This window comes from Branchiostoma floridae, chromosome 3 (assembly GCF_000003815.2).
Source record: "Branchiostoma floridae strain S238N-H82 chromosome 3, Bfl_VNyyK, whole genome shotgun sequence".
Lineage (NCBI taxonomy): Eukaryota > Metazoa > Chordata > Leptocardii > Amphioxiformes > Branchiostomatidae > Branchiostoma > Branchiostoma floridae.
The window spans coordinates 4,099,595-4,114,312 of record NC_049981.1 but is presented as its reverse complement, the minus strand read 5'-3'; the positions used below and the strand labels follow the sequence as shown (position 1 = coordinate 4,114,312).

Genomic DNA, 14,718 nt, shown 5'->3' with positions numbered 1-14,718 from the left:
GTCATGTCCAGACTACATATCTTCGTATTTAGGCCAATACATTTGCAATGCTCTAAAAAAGCGAGAATCTATTGTACAGTAACAGACCGACTTGTTTAACTTGTATATTATAATTACACTATGTCAATGCGCCATTTATGTTCACATTCCTGTACTATACATGTATGTAGTTATAGATCTTAGACGAGTCATTGTATTGATTAACTTATCACCGTTGCCTTACAATTGTACCATGTACAAATGTCGTGCAATAAAGTTCATTCATTCATTCATTCACCGGTATACTGTACCGTACCCACCCCTAGCCCAAACAGTATCGAAAGTTGCTGCAAAACAAGTGTCGGTCGTGGTGACAAACATTTGTCTGGTGAAGACGCCATTTATGTCAAGTTGTGACGTGTGTTTGTGTGACCTTTTCAATCTCACGTCAGTCTCTTGTGTAGCAAATCTCAAATTACCTCCCAGACAACTCGCGTAAAGAAAATGACTTTGCCTGTCGTTGAACTGCAAGATGTGCATGGATATATAAGCCGGTTGGCTGATCGGTGACTAGGCTACCCGGTGAACGTGTTCGTCTAGAATATACATTTGTACATCAGCATCGTAAAACATTTGCATACGTGACAACTAAACAAGTTACCAAACTTTGCAAGCATGCATTTGATAGATATTCTAATGATCTATATATGTTACAAATTTCAAGCCAAAAAAAGTACCAGAGCGGCACTTATAGCGTTACAAAGGAGGGCCAAAAATCAACTTGTTTTGTAGCTTGAAACATTGCACTGTTTTCAGGCTGCCCAAGAACTAAAATGTACGACTTTGGAAATTTCACAACAATTTTTAAAAGTCAAAATGTTGGTCTATTCAGATCTTGTTTTGTTTTGATGATAGGTTTAAAGGTGTTGCCGAGACAGTGCCGTAAAATATGCTGATTTCTGTGTTTTTGAGATGCGAAAATTGGGGAAATTGGCCAGAAACCTTTGTTTGCCCGTTACCATGGCAACAAGGAGTTTTGATCTAAAAGAAAGCTACTTTGAGGGGTTGTGGACCAAGTACTATCACTGTGCAAAATATGAGCCAAATCTATTTTTTTTACCCCTGCCACCACCGTTTGATCCTTACAGACATTTGCTCTTAATTATTCTCTAAAAATTTGGTGGACATACAATATGTAGTTTAGGTGTGGGTCTCAAAAGTTTGTTTTAAAAATTGCACATTTTGCTGGGGTTCATTTTGACACCAAACGGACTGAACATAGACTTTCCTGTATAATTTCCACAGTATTGTACCAAAAAAAACTTAGGAGAGTGTATAGCAGATATTGTATGACAAAGTCACGGAATTAATATTTTCTCTCGATAAAAGATGTTCAAATTATGGCACTTCAAATTATACGACTGGGTTCCAAATGGACACCACTAGAGTTTTTGAGTGTTAAAGATAGCGACAGGAGAAGACAGAGAAGAAGAAGAAACGTGGCGAAAACATTATTTTCACTATGTACCGTACCCACGGTATGGTGAAGTGAAAATAATTAATTACCCCTGCATGATAGACATAGACAACCAACCAAACAGGTTTGCGGGTCTAGTGATTGACGCATGTAAGAATCCCCTGAGGAGATGACTGCGCCATCTTAGACAATTCTTCAGAAGTATAGAAGACAGTGTCCCTGTATCAACAGTGGAGAGTTCGCTTTTTAAAAGTTTTGCGGAAATCTTGATATTGTCGTGCGATGTCGTCTCCATTTGTCTTGACGTTGTTGTGTTCTATCGTGGCCGTGGCTCTTCTTTGTCCTGTAGACGCCGGGTCAGGTGAGATTTGTATTCTCTCTTCTTTTTTTTTCGGTAAGGCAGCTGCCATATGTTCAAAATTATGCTGCCTATAAAGGGAGCGTCTACTGCAAGGTTGGAGAAAATTAACGTTATATCAGTAACTTGAAGTTCTCAAGAGTGGGACTGAGATTTACGCTACCTGTGCTGTCAAGCTGTTCCATTCTTCACTCGTACGGAAAGAAAGACTGTTTCTATTTCTGCCTGTCTATTTTGCATGCAAGGGTAATAACGAACCCGTATTGGTGACCTCTAGTGGGGTTTATGTTCCTGATGACATAGCAGTGAACAAGTATGGCTACTTGACCGCTGACGGTTTTGAAGAGAAGAGAAGAGTGATGTGTGCCTGCTTTCTCATGTCACGAAGGGTGGGTCATACCAGATTTTTCTGAAGTTGAGATACGCCAGTGATTTCCTACGATCATTGGCCACGTATCTAGCGACCCTTCTCTACTCTAACACGTTTGACTGAGCGTGTTGACGTTTGCACTGGTCCCAAGCTATGTCTGCGTATTCTTACTTAGATCTAACTAAAGTTGTGTAAGATTTTTCTCTTTTCCCACTGCCCTTTTGCCTCTCCCATTACATTCGGTTTTGTTGTCTGTAACTTGATCGACAAGTAGTTATCTGGTAGCAGGCTCGTTCTGATTTAAATGTGAACAATGCTGTCGCCTGACTTTACGCAAATTATAGACAACATCACTGGTCCCTTCATTTTCCACAACCTTTGCTTTGTTATGTTTTACAAAAAATGCACCACAACATTCATGTTGGTTGATTGCTTGGAAGACTGTTATAGCCACGGGTGGAATTTCACCCCCTAAAAAATGGCTGTCGCCTTAGAAGAAACGAACAATTCAAATAGTAGACAAAAATGTAACAATTCAGTTCCCAAAATGATTGTTCGGCATGACTGAAACCAGCTACCCAGGCCCTTTGACTGATCACGTCAGATCGCTACTGTCACTGATCTTGGAGGCTGTGTGAGGTGGTTTATGCCTGTCGCCAGATTTGGTAACAAATTTATTACCAAGAGTACGATGGTTGCCACGGTTATATTATTATAAGACTAGAAATTGCCGTTTTTGTGACGCTTTACAGTTTTCTGGCTTCCTAAAGAACCAAGAAAGGGTCATTGACTGCCATTTGCATCCCACCGTGCTTAACAAAATTTTGTACAGAAATGACTGTAACAAACGTTACCATTGTTCCATGCTTTCTAACCTTACCATGTGACCTGGTGTAAAAGTGCTACCTACTTTTTAAATTTCCCTAAGGACGTCCTCTTATATCTAAATGGTGTAGCCAAGAATGTTAATCATTTCGAAGGAAAAAGGTCAAAGTTTACTGTTGTAACAAACGTTACCGGTAATACATAACCAATGGAGAAGAAAATAATAAGTTGCCATATTTTGGCTATGGTTAAAAGAGGGATTTTCTTAAACAAACAGGTTGGTTTCACTAAAAAAAATAAGCCGATTTATTTTTGGAACAAAAAAATTGCCACATTTCAATGAGAATGAGTGAGCAATGCGTGTTAGAAGAAAAGTAAAGTCAAATTAACGTTGTACAATTAAGAATTTTCTTGCTATTGTAGGAGACTGCACATGTAATAAGCTATAAGCCACCTGCTTACTGTAAAAGCAGAAATGTTCGCGGTGGATTAATGTTCGCGGTTTTTGCGGTGACCACTTCACAGTGAAATTTAAACCACTGCGAACATTTTTCTATTATGGTATTAGACTGCAGTCTATGGTGTTACCACCGCGAAAAGTCATTTTTCCCGCTACCGCGAAATTAAATCCCGCGAACTTAGATACCTTTACATTATTTTCAACTTTAATATCCGATCAGTTTTTCATTTCTAGTTGCTGGTTTAGACTGAGATATTCGCGATCGTAAGCCTATTTAGCCTAAGGCCCAATCTAGACACAGGTTTTTTCCGATATCTGCGGAGATGTCGGGAGGGATCTGGAACGTTGGGGGTGGGACACCTGTGGCGCTTGCAGTCATAATACCCCCGTCACATATAGCGAAAATCGATCGGACGACGATTCTGCGGTAATCGCATCGCCCGAGCCTGGCTTATAACAATAAAATTATTGCACAACAATTGTAAAAGGTACAAAGTATGGCTTATGTGTGACAGGGACGGTTTTCAGGTGAAAATCACACGCAACCCTCTGTCAATCTTTAATATGGCCGACCTTCCATCGATACGCCCGAAGATCGTGGATAATGTGACGAGGGTATAAACTATATAGACAGAGAATGAAAAATCTGCTGACATTTCATGTAGCTTCATTATAAAGGCGACCATGCAAAACACGAATTATAACCTAGAAGTCTATGGGAAGAAGAAACTCATCAATGAGACCTAAGTTGGAATTTCATCTGTATTTGTGGAAGTCATTTTAAATAAAGCCTTACTTCCCAAAAAAAAGTAGAAATTACAGTTCATCTTTATTAGAAAATTCCTTTATTCTTTATTTCTACAGATACTCGCGAAGAGCAGTGGGCCGATGACATGTCTTTCTCTGATGACGACTCTGCGTTCCGGACTGCAGATGAACTGGAGATGCTGAACAACAAGCTGCGCAGTCTACGGGAACTGCTTGAGTTAGGTTGGTACATGTTTACGTTCTGGTAGAATGGTAGAATGCATATCAGTGGCCATGTGGTAGGAACTGTAAAATCGAATATTGAATGGAAAAAAAATTCGACGCAAGAAACCAATTATTCACTAGTATTCTTACGTTTCCATTATTTCTGTCATTCAATATTCCATCTTTCACATTATTGCATTAATACACTAACCACACTTATCGAAAAGAGTAGGGATTCTTCCTCATGTGAGTGGATCGAAACCTACAGTCCTATGCATGGCCGCACCTGGGTCAATTAGGCCATGTTGATTTGATTATATGGATGACATCCTCTGGGAACTCCAAAACTGATGCGAGCGAGTGAATAAAAAAAAAGTTTGGCCAAAAGAAAAAGTTGCCTTCAGTATGAAATCAAAGTGGCCAGGAAGGTTGAACATAGGACTAAAAACACATACAGTAGTATGGTGTAGGGTCCAGTACATCTTACGGCTGCAAAACATTTTTTTCTTCTTGGACCAATCCGAAAAAAAACAGACCTGGAAAAAAATTAGAGGAACAGGTTTCGCCAATTACAAAATGGACACACTATGTCGGCAGGCATTTGGGGTCTTACCGGGGGGCCAAGAAGACAACAAGAGTGAAGTCAAGTAGAGTTTATAGTCAATTGTACCAAGTTTCTACAGTCAAAGGTACAGAGACAGTAAGCCTTTATTACATGGAGATGGGATTTTAAAATGCCAGTGGGAGTCCAATAATCCACCAAACAGATTCCTTTGTGGCAAAATTGACCAAAATTGTTTTGAGTATTGCCAGTTCTCAAGTTTCCACAGACAATCAGGTCCAGGTTCAGGTCCGGACCTGGAAATGATCCTCTGGACCTGAACGGGACCTATACCTGAATTTTCTGTACAGGTACCTCCTTCTACCAACAATAGAATTTTTCTTTCTGTCCTTTCACATCTTATTCTTTGACTTTAGATTTATTTTGGCATTCTATGGCTTTATTTATCTGTTTTCTGATACTTTTTTTTTCTATCTACGGAATATTTGTGCTCATTTTACAGCTGCTTTGCACAATTTATTGTGTGGTCAAAAACTTTTTTTTTGTTGGAAACGGCCGAAAATTGGTGCGAGCGCGGATGTCATCCATATAATCAAATCAACATGGCCTTACTACTAATACTGCAGTATTGAGGTCATCTAAGCTAGCGCCGAATGGCAGCCGCTCCAGACTCCAGACCCTTGGGACCTATCCCTAATCTCCAAGCAGATGTTGCGTGGCATAAGACAGTATCATAAGCTGGGGAAGGAGTTTAGCTGGTAAAGGAGTAAATTGAACTTCGCGTGGCCAATTTACTCCTCTGCCGGCTAAACTCCTTTCCCAGCTTATGATACTGTCTTATTCCTGGTGAAAAGATCTGCTTGGAGATTAATCTATCCCCACCTATTGTAAGCTGCTCGCAATCTAGCCCCTGGCTGCGAAGAGAGAGTAGTCGGCCCACCAAATAACAACAACAACCAGAGTTCCACGAAACACATACCTTCGCCAAATAATCAAGGCTTATTATGGAGAGTGCAAAGACTTTTTAACATGTATTACCAGAGCACCTACTAAAATTGAAATTACGCAAATCATAGCGGTGGAAAATTTGAGTTATGCTGTCCGCAAACAAACAAACAGACACACACACTCGCCTCGCTGCAGTGCCGGAGGAAAGTGCCAGGTGAACCATTCTCGCTGCAGTGCCGGAGGAAAGTGCCAGGTGAACCATTTTCGAACAGGACCTTCGTCCCTGTAACTGCTACTTAAATACCAAATATCAGAAATGCCATTCCACAGGTACTCTAGTTATATGCTGTTGACCTACATATAGAGACACAAGACACAAAGCATAACCTTGCCATTCTGGCGAAGGTAATAAAGTTTAATGCATTGTATTCTTTGCTTTCTCCCTACAGAAACTCGCGGTGTTCAACCGGAAATTGAGAAGTTACTGTCTGGTTTTAAAGGTGTCAAACTGACAGGAAACGGTGACATCCCTACCAAGCCGTTCCTAGATGCCTGCCGTCGCATGGTACCTTTCTACGATCTTCTCGGAGAAACGGCTTTTGCACCTGTAAAATCGGACATAAACGGAAACATCCTCAAGCTGACTAAGAAATACTCCACCGACCCGGACCGCTACTCCACTTTACAAGACATCGTCAAACAGGAAATGGCTGAGAAAACTACAAAGGCTAAAGACTCGGCCACTGACGCCCTCTTGTGGTTGAGAAGGGCTCTGGAGTTCCATCAACATTTTTTGGCAGGGATCGCAGAAGGTGAGACTGACTTGGTTAAAGTTGCAAAAGCTGCGTATGAAGGATCATTGAAGAAATACCACGGTTGGATGGTGCAAGGCATCTTTTCTCTTGCGATGAAAGCGGTTCCATACTACGACGATTTCGTGAGGACATTTGCGTCAGGAAATAAAGATGCGATGATTCGGAATGCAAAAATATACTCGGATACACTCGGAATACTGATCAAAACTCTGCAAGATTTTTATACGACTTACAATCTAGATTCAAAAAAGAAAGTCTAGAGAGATGGCAGTACTTTAGGCCATACTGACTTCATTATTTGGATAAAATCCTCTGGGAATTCCCAAAATTGATGCGAACGTACGAGTAAAAATAGGTCCCCCCACCCGAAAAATTGTCTTCACTACGAATAGAAGCTATGGTTGAACAATGACATAACACACAGAAATGGTATGCCGAAAAATAGATTTTTCATTTTCATTTTTTCGCATCTTTCTTCTTTGACCTTGAAATTGACAGTGAAATTCTATGACGTTAGAATACGTTTTACGATATTTTTTTCAATCCACGGCCGGCTGCTTTTGCAGCTACTTTGCATGATTTATACTTTGGTAGGAAAAGTTTTTTCTTTTCTTTGGAAAAGATTGGAAATAATGCACGCCCAGGTGTCATCCATATAATCAAATCAACAATTTTGTATTGGGGGAAATTGTGCATATGTAACTTTTATGTGGGACAAAAGCACTTATTGTTGTTCAAAATTACTGAGTTTTATGGTGATGAATAGTACTAAGACGGTTAAATGAGGTATAAGAAGGGAATATTTTTTTTTTATTTTGACAGTATACGTAGAGGTGCATTAACATTTACGAGAGCATTCAATACTCTGAAAATGTAGGGAAAGTGTACGCTTGTAGGCACTGATATTTAGCAAGCAATATTACGTTTTAAACATGTAAGTATTTAGCATGTCATTAATATGGTAGGTGAAAGCTTCCATATTGGAAGCTCAGGTGTGTTAATGTAGTTAAAACATTTCTTACAAGACATAAAACATTGCGCAAGATCACGTGACAAAACTGACATATGTCGTCACCAGCCATGTTGCTTTACTGACATTACCTGGCTAATCTGTCTAGTTGCCACGGTTATGTTTGGTTGAAAGCGTTTCAAGTTCAAGTCAAAGTATAATATCCCTTTACTATCCTAGTCCTGGTATTTGTTTCTCTAGCTAGACTTATGTCTAAGATAACGGTTATTCATATGTGCAGCAAATTTTAAAGCTCACGCGCAAGACTATGTAGAAAACTGCACGCCATGTAAAGGCACCGTTCACACTGTGTATGTAAATTCATATGAGTTCTGTGATGACATTTCATGCTGTGGAGAAGAAGGTATTTTACTTTGATCCACCGTTCTGAAGACTTGTTATCTAATATTAATCTACAAGCTTCCTCTTGGACCTGAAACTTTACCTGAGGCAAGATAGTATAAAACCCAAACGGAGTTTAATGTACGCAGAACGTAACTTTCCAGACGTGGCGGCCATCTTGGATTTTCCTGGGTCAATGCACCAAAACGAGGCCTAGAACGGACCATAAGATCATTTCAGGCGATATCATCTGTTATTGTTCCCTTATAGATTGCCAAAAGGCTACATATTGTATCTCATACCATTGCCACGCCATTCAATTAAAATAAATTTGGAGATGGGATAACACATGTTGTCTGTTGTCATTTGTCAAGGTTTGTTTGTTTGCTTATTTTCAAACGCCTGGGTAGCCTATTCAGTTTAGAGAAACTGGTTTTCAATAGGGCCCAGTATTTACATACAAGAAAATAAAAGCATATTACAAAGAAAATAAATAGACATACACATCGGAAAATATAAATACAAATGAAACATGAAAGACGGCAGACAAAATCAAAATCACAATCCTTGTTGACACCTAATGTAGATATATCCCTGGACTGCGGCACTTTGGTGGCGTCGTCGCTTCCTGAATTGAATTTGTGTTACACTTGACCTTATCAAGGGGATATCATGAAAAAGTAGAGATCCAGAAAAGAAAAAAAAAAGACTCGCCTATTGTCGATGAAATTTCTCACTCGGTATTCATATACGGACAAACTGAACGTGCAGAAACGTGTCGTAGTGACAACCACTTGTCTGGTGGTGACGTCATTCATGGCAAGTTGTGACGTGTTTCTGACATTTTCGATCTCACGACAGCCTCTTGTGTAACAAATCTCATCTTACCTTCCAGACAACTTCGGCTGAATCATATTCAGCGATTGCTTTGTGTTTTCTACAAATGTTTTTTTTTTATTTTGGACACCGGCCCCGGGTCAAGAATGCTCATTGCATACAGAATTTACTGTATCACAGGTAAATTAAAGATAGACTTCGTCCCTATAGAAAAGGCGCCAGCACACACATGCAAAGACACACGCGCACACGCGCGTGCACACACACACATGGGCGCGTGCGCACACACAAACACACACATACAACCACACACACACACTCAAACTTAATGTACACACACTAACACACACATACACAACAACAACAACAACACACAGACACACACACAGACACACACACACATACACACTCAAACTTAATGTACACACACACTCTCACATACACACACATACCACACACACGCACTCAAACTTAATGTACACACTCACACACACACTCACACACACACACACACACACACACACAACAACACACACACACACACACACACATACACACTCAAACTTAATGTACACACACACTCTCACATACACACACATACCACACACACACACACACACACACTCAAATTTAATGCACACACACACACAACAACAACAACAACAACAACACACACACACACACACGGACACACACATACAACAACAGCACACACACTTATCACTGCAAAAATGTTTTGTTTTTCTTCCCTCGTGGACAATTTGTTGTCTTGTTAACAGTTTTAATAACGAAAATATTAAAAACTATTTCCTTGGAAATTTTTACTTTGAGGGGCACTTTCTTCATATGTTTACTCATAAAAGACTCCTAGGAATCAAGTCAAAATTCTTTGTTTTTGTAGTCTAGCAAGTCCTTTTTTGGTCACATTCAAGAAAATTGCAGAATTTCAGGATTAATAAACTTGCTTTATGAGAAAATTCTCTGAGAAAAATTACCAAAGAAAAGAATTCTTCAATCGTGGGCAAAACATTTTCCTTCAACACAGAAATTTTTCTTCTTTTAAGAATTTGTTTTCTGTAAATAAGAAGAAACCAGAAAAGAAGAAAAGGCATTTTAGACATGGTTACCCACCGATTCACTCAACTCACTCGCAGTCTCAAGAAGGATTGTAATCAACAGCACAGACTCTTTTCAGACTATGTAGGTAAAACATGAATGTGCTGACGTTGAACCACAAGATGTGTATAGATAAACTTAGCTGGTTGGCTTATCTATGATTAGGCTACCGGGTGAACGTGAGCGTCTAGGCGGACTAGAGTATACATGCGGCATCGTTAAACATTAGCATATTTGCTGAACGGGAGACTAGGAGGCAAAGGCTTCATTCGCTACACCGTTTGGAGACACACTGAAGAGCCGGCGCTGCGGACACGAAGAATGTTCATGCCCTTCTCAGACGCCCGAGGCAAAAGGTGAGGCCTTAGAATCCTCACAGCACATGGGTTAGATTTACAACAAGGTGTGATTGACCATCAGAAAGAAGGTAATGTTTTGAGAAGCGTCTCTGTCTGTCTGTCTCTCTGTCTCTGTCTCTGTCTCTGTCTCTCTGTCTCTCTGTCTCTCTGTGTCTCTGTCTCTCTGTCTCTCTCTGTCTCTCTCTCTCTCTCTGTCTCTCTCTCTCTCTCTCTCTCTCTCTCTCTCTCTCTCGAGAATGACTAGGTTTGTTGTATTTAGTATGCGGGTAGGTCTAGACATGAAAATCGGTTACTGCATCGGAATTTGAAGTTTCGGTATCTCGTGTTCTTGCCACGGTATGGTTAGGATTTTTGAGTGGTTAATGCACAAGACCTTTAGTTTTGTGCATCTTTTTCGGACTTGTGCGTGGAAGGAGTAAATTCTGCTATCTCTGATTGCATTGCCTTGTTTGATTTTTCCCACACTACTAATGGAACTGTGTCCACAACATAAGAAATGTTGCAATTTTGGGGTGTATTCTACTTCATTCAGTACAGAAGTGTTTTATTTATTCAGTACAGAAGTGTTTTATGTATTGGATCTATGCGTAAAAGGGAGGAAGTCAGCTATTTCTGATTGCATTTTTATGACTTTTATTATTCAGACCGTTGGTTATAATTCTACGCCATCCTACCATATTCACAGACTGTATCGTGATGTTTCCAAAATATCTGTTTATTTTCATATAGAAAGGGGATGAAAATTTTTTCCGATGTCGAGCATGTTGTCTTATTCTTTTTGTAGAACATGTGTGTATGTGTCCATGTGTATGTGTTTTCCATGTGTGTGTGTGTGTGTGTGTGTGTGTGTGTGTGTGCGTGTGCGTGTGCGTGCGTGTGTGTACGTACGTGTTCGTGTGTTTGTGTGTGATCATGTTTCAATGCTTTACGCATATTACTCTATATCATATGCATTTGTTTTATCTTAGATTAACTAAGAAATATTTTTTACAAAATATATATTCTAAAAACAAAACAAAAAATGGGGAAAAAGAATGCTTGTTTATTGTTGCTATTGTTGTCTCTGTAAACCTGAATATAAGTTATTTTTCTCTCTAAGCCTAAACCAAAAGGTAATGTATATTTTCATGACTGAAAAAAATGCCGCTTTCGTGCGGTGGAGATTGGAATTGGATACGGCATGACTGCACCGCAGACAATCTTATATTAAAATTACATCCATATGGAACACATTCATACATTAATACATGTCAAACTATTTTCAATGGAAATACCTCCCCTATTCTGAACCAATCTTGTATAATTAAAGTCTTAGTAAAATATAACAATGCCTTACTTCTTTTTTTCTTTTCCGTTTCTTACAGAATAATATTTATGTGAATTGGTATCATCGAAGACGAAGAAGTACCAAATGCATTCGGTCGAATTCCGTCTCTGAGCTGGCGTTATCCCAAAGCTACGAATGATAGTACCAAATGCGTGATTAAATGCACTATACTGTTAGAATTAAATGTCCTTAGACAACGACCGGGTTAATTAAGATTGGAAATCCGATCGCTAAATCCTTAGTACATATCACTATAGCCGGTATAATAGCACTTCGGGGTATCGTATAGCCGGTATAACCGCCCTTCGGCATAACACACCAGCTTCGAAGGAATCCGAGAGTTCTACCACAACGAACGACCTTCATAATTTAATCTTTTCATATTTTCATCTGCAAATCTTATGAGGACACCCCTACTGTATACTTTATGGAAACGTGTTAAATTCTATAACAGTTCTAGTAGGAAAGGAAGTTTTAAACATTTTAACCTTAGTTTCAAAACTCTGGTAATTCTGGCATATCAACCAATTTATCTCAAAACACAAGACGCATTTGTAGATCGTTAGATTATCAAGTCTAATTCAATTTATCTATTTTTCTGCATCAATAGCTTCCGGTAAAAAACGGGCACGTCATGAAATTCGAAAATTCTTTCTTTTCGTTTGTAGTGGTAGCCATTGCATTGGGAATTGCCAACAGTTCGCTCTCAGAGAGCCCTGACAAAAAAGGAGGGACCACAAAATGGGTTTGTAAAACCTCCAATGGCAGTCGAGCACAACAGACGAACAAAAAGGGTCCTTTTGGTCACAATCACCATAACCATAATCATAACCATAACCATAGAGAACCTGCTACAAGGGACAACAAACCATCACTGACTACGGAGCGCCTCTACTCTTCGTTCAAATCTACTGAAAACAAACGAGATTTGAAAATTACAACATCCAGTTACGAGACTACGAAGAACTTTACGGACAAGCCATTATGGCCATCTACCATCACCATGGCTACCGTCACCATGGCTACCCGTCCTCGTAAGCAGAACGGTTATACTGAAAGCCTTTTGAGCATCCGTGTTGTGCTGGCCTTCGTCTGCGGTTTCGCCTTGAGCTGTCTTTTGTCCTTCATCTTCGTCTGCTGCAAACGTCACTTGGGAGCGGCGTGTAGGGTTCTACAGGGGACGGGGAACGGGTTGGTGGCGGTACTCGCCATGGCGAACCCCGTGTACCGGGCCAACACCCCCGGTACACCGCAAGCCGACGAGGAACAGACCGACGATGGCACATCACAAAGTGCGGGGGAACAAGCCGATGACGAGCAGGCTCATCCTACAATCCAGCCCTACGCAGAGACTTCGCTCTCAGAGATTCAGACAAAAAATCCAATCTATCAAAACGAAGATTAGGATCAAGCAAAGGCCAAAACGATAATCAGAATGAAAGAAAACGATAAGCTGGATTTAAATAAAAATGATAAACAGGTTTAACAAAAGATTATCACGATTGAAAAAAGTTTACCAGGGTTTTTAGAAATGATCAAGATTAAAGTAAACGTTTTGATGGTTTAACAAAAAAAGACGAGAAATCCTGATTATCAAAACGAATGGTGAAGCCTAAAAAGATAACCAAAATCTAAGAAAACGGTAATTACAGAAATCGATAACTATAATCAAAGAAAACGGTTTTTAGTAAGTCAAAATTAAATAGAAGGTGGCGTCAGACATTCGGCCAATGGATCCCTTTTAACTTCCTTGCGTTAATCAATATGACAATCAATATTAAATAAAAGCATGATATAATCAATTTGACAGGATAAAACGAAAAAAAGTTATCAAAATTAAGTAAAAAGATAATTAGAATCAACTAAAACATAATCAGGAATAAGCAAAATGTTTATCGCAATTTTGATAAAAACAATTTGACATTCAAACTGATAGCTATCATAATCCAAGCAAGGATATTACCAGGATCAAACAAAAAATCAAGATAAAACAAAACGATGATAAGAGTTATGCAGAACTAATGCAATGTATTAAATGTTGTTCGCTTCAAAAAGTAATCCGCGTCTACTCAAAATGTTGATACAAATGTAGAGGAACTTAAAATTCAAAAAAAAAAAACTGTAAACAAAAGCCTGCAACAGGAAAGCAGAAAAAGGCAATATGTTTGTTTGAACCTTTATTTATTCATGAGAAGCTCAAATCGGCCTGCTGGCCGCTTTTCATTGAGGTCATCATGAGGGAGGTCAGGGTCCGATAAGATATAATACAGATTGATATGTGTAGTAGACTTTAAATTTTGCACCCCTACATACAATGATAAAACCTTTTCTAGGAGTCTTGTATCAATAGACCAAATTTACTTTTTTAAATGTCGTATGGTTTGTGAAGTACTTGGGTGTTTTAATAGTACTATAGTATTAATTGAAGCTTCTAGTTTGTTGCAGTACTTCAGTGAGCCGTCATGCGTCTATTTTAAAGTAGTGGTTACACGACTGTACAAGCTAATTTACAATTAAGTACCCTGTTTTAGTGACAAATACCAGATGTCTGGTATCTCATTATGTCTTACAATCTCTTAAGACGATCTCTTCCGCCCCTTAATTTGAAGATAAAAAGATAATGATGTGCAATCTTTAAATCTTCCCTTAAGGCTCAAAAACGTTCTTCTTTAGGGGACAGCGTCCCAATAATGAGATCAACTGCATTGAAGTGGAACACTTAAATCTTATGTACAAAACACATTCGCAGTGTTTGGTTTAGTTTGTCTTGTTTCCACACCAATGTGTTGTTATGAGTATCAGAGATATAAATATCAGAGTCAACATTACATCTAAAGCTTCACCCTTCTAAGTTTTATTCATATCTTAACAAAGTTTTTCACTAAGTAGTACTTGTTTCTAGGTTTATTTACTTCTATGTACCACACTTCTGTGCAGCAATATTTGTAATTTTCTCAATTTT

The 14,718-nt window shown here is 39.2% G+C and overlaps 1 protein-coding gene across 1 annotated transcript; it reads left to right on the top strand.

Moving 5' to 3' along the window:
- The first annotated feature begins 1,607 nt into the window (after positions 1–1,607).
- On the top strand, positions 1,608–8,465 carry LOC118412641 (glycolipid transfer protein-like). Its single transcript, XM_035815637.1, has 3 exons — positions 1,608–1,817; positions 4,334–4,459; positions 6,401–8,465. Exons 1-3 carry the CDS (start codon positions 1,739–1,741, stop codon positions 7,024–7,026), a joined length of 831 nt encoding a protein of 276 aa, XP_035671530.1. The 5' UTR covers positions 1,608–1,738; the 3' UTR covers positions 7,027–8,465.
- The last annotated feature ends 6,253 nt before the right edge of the window (positions 8,466–14,718 follow it).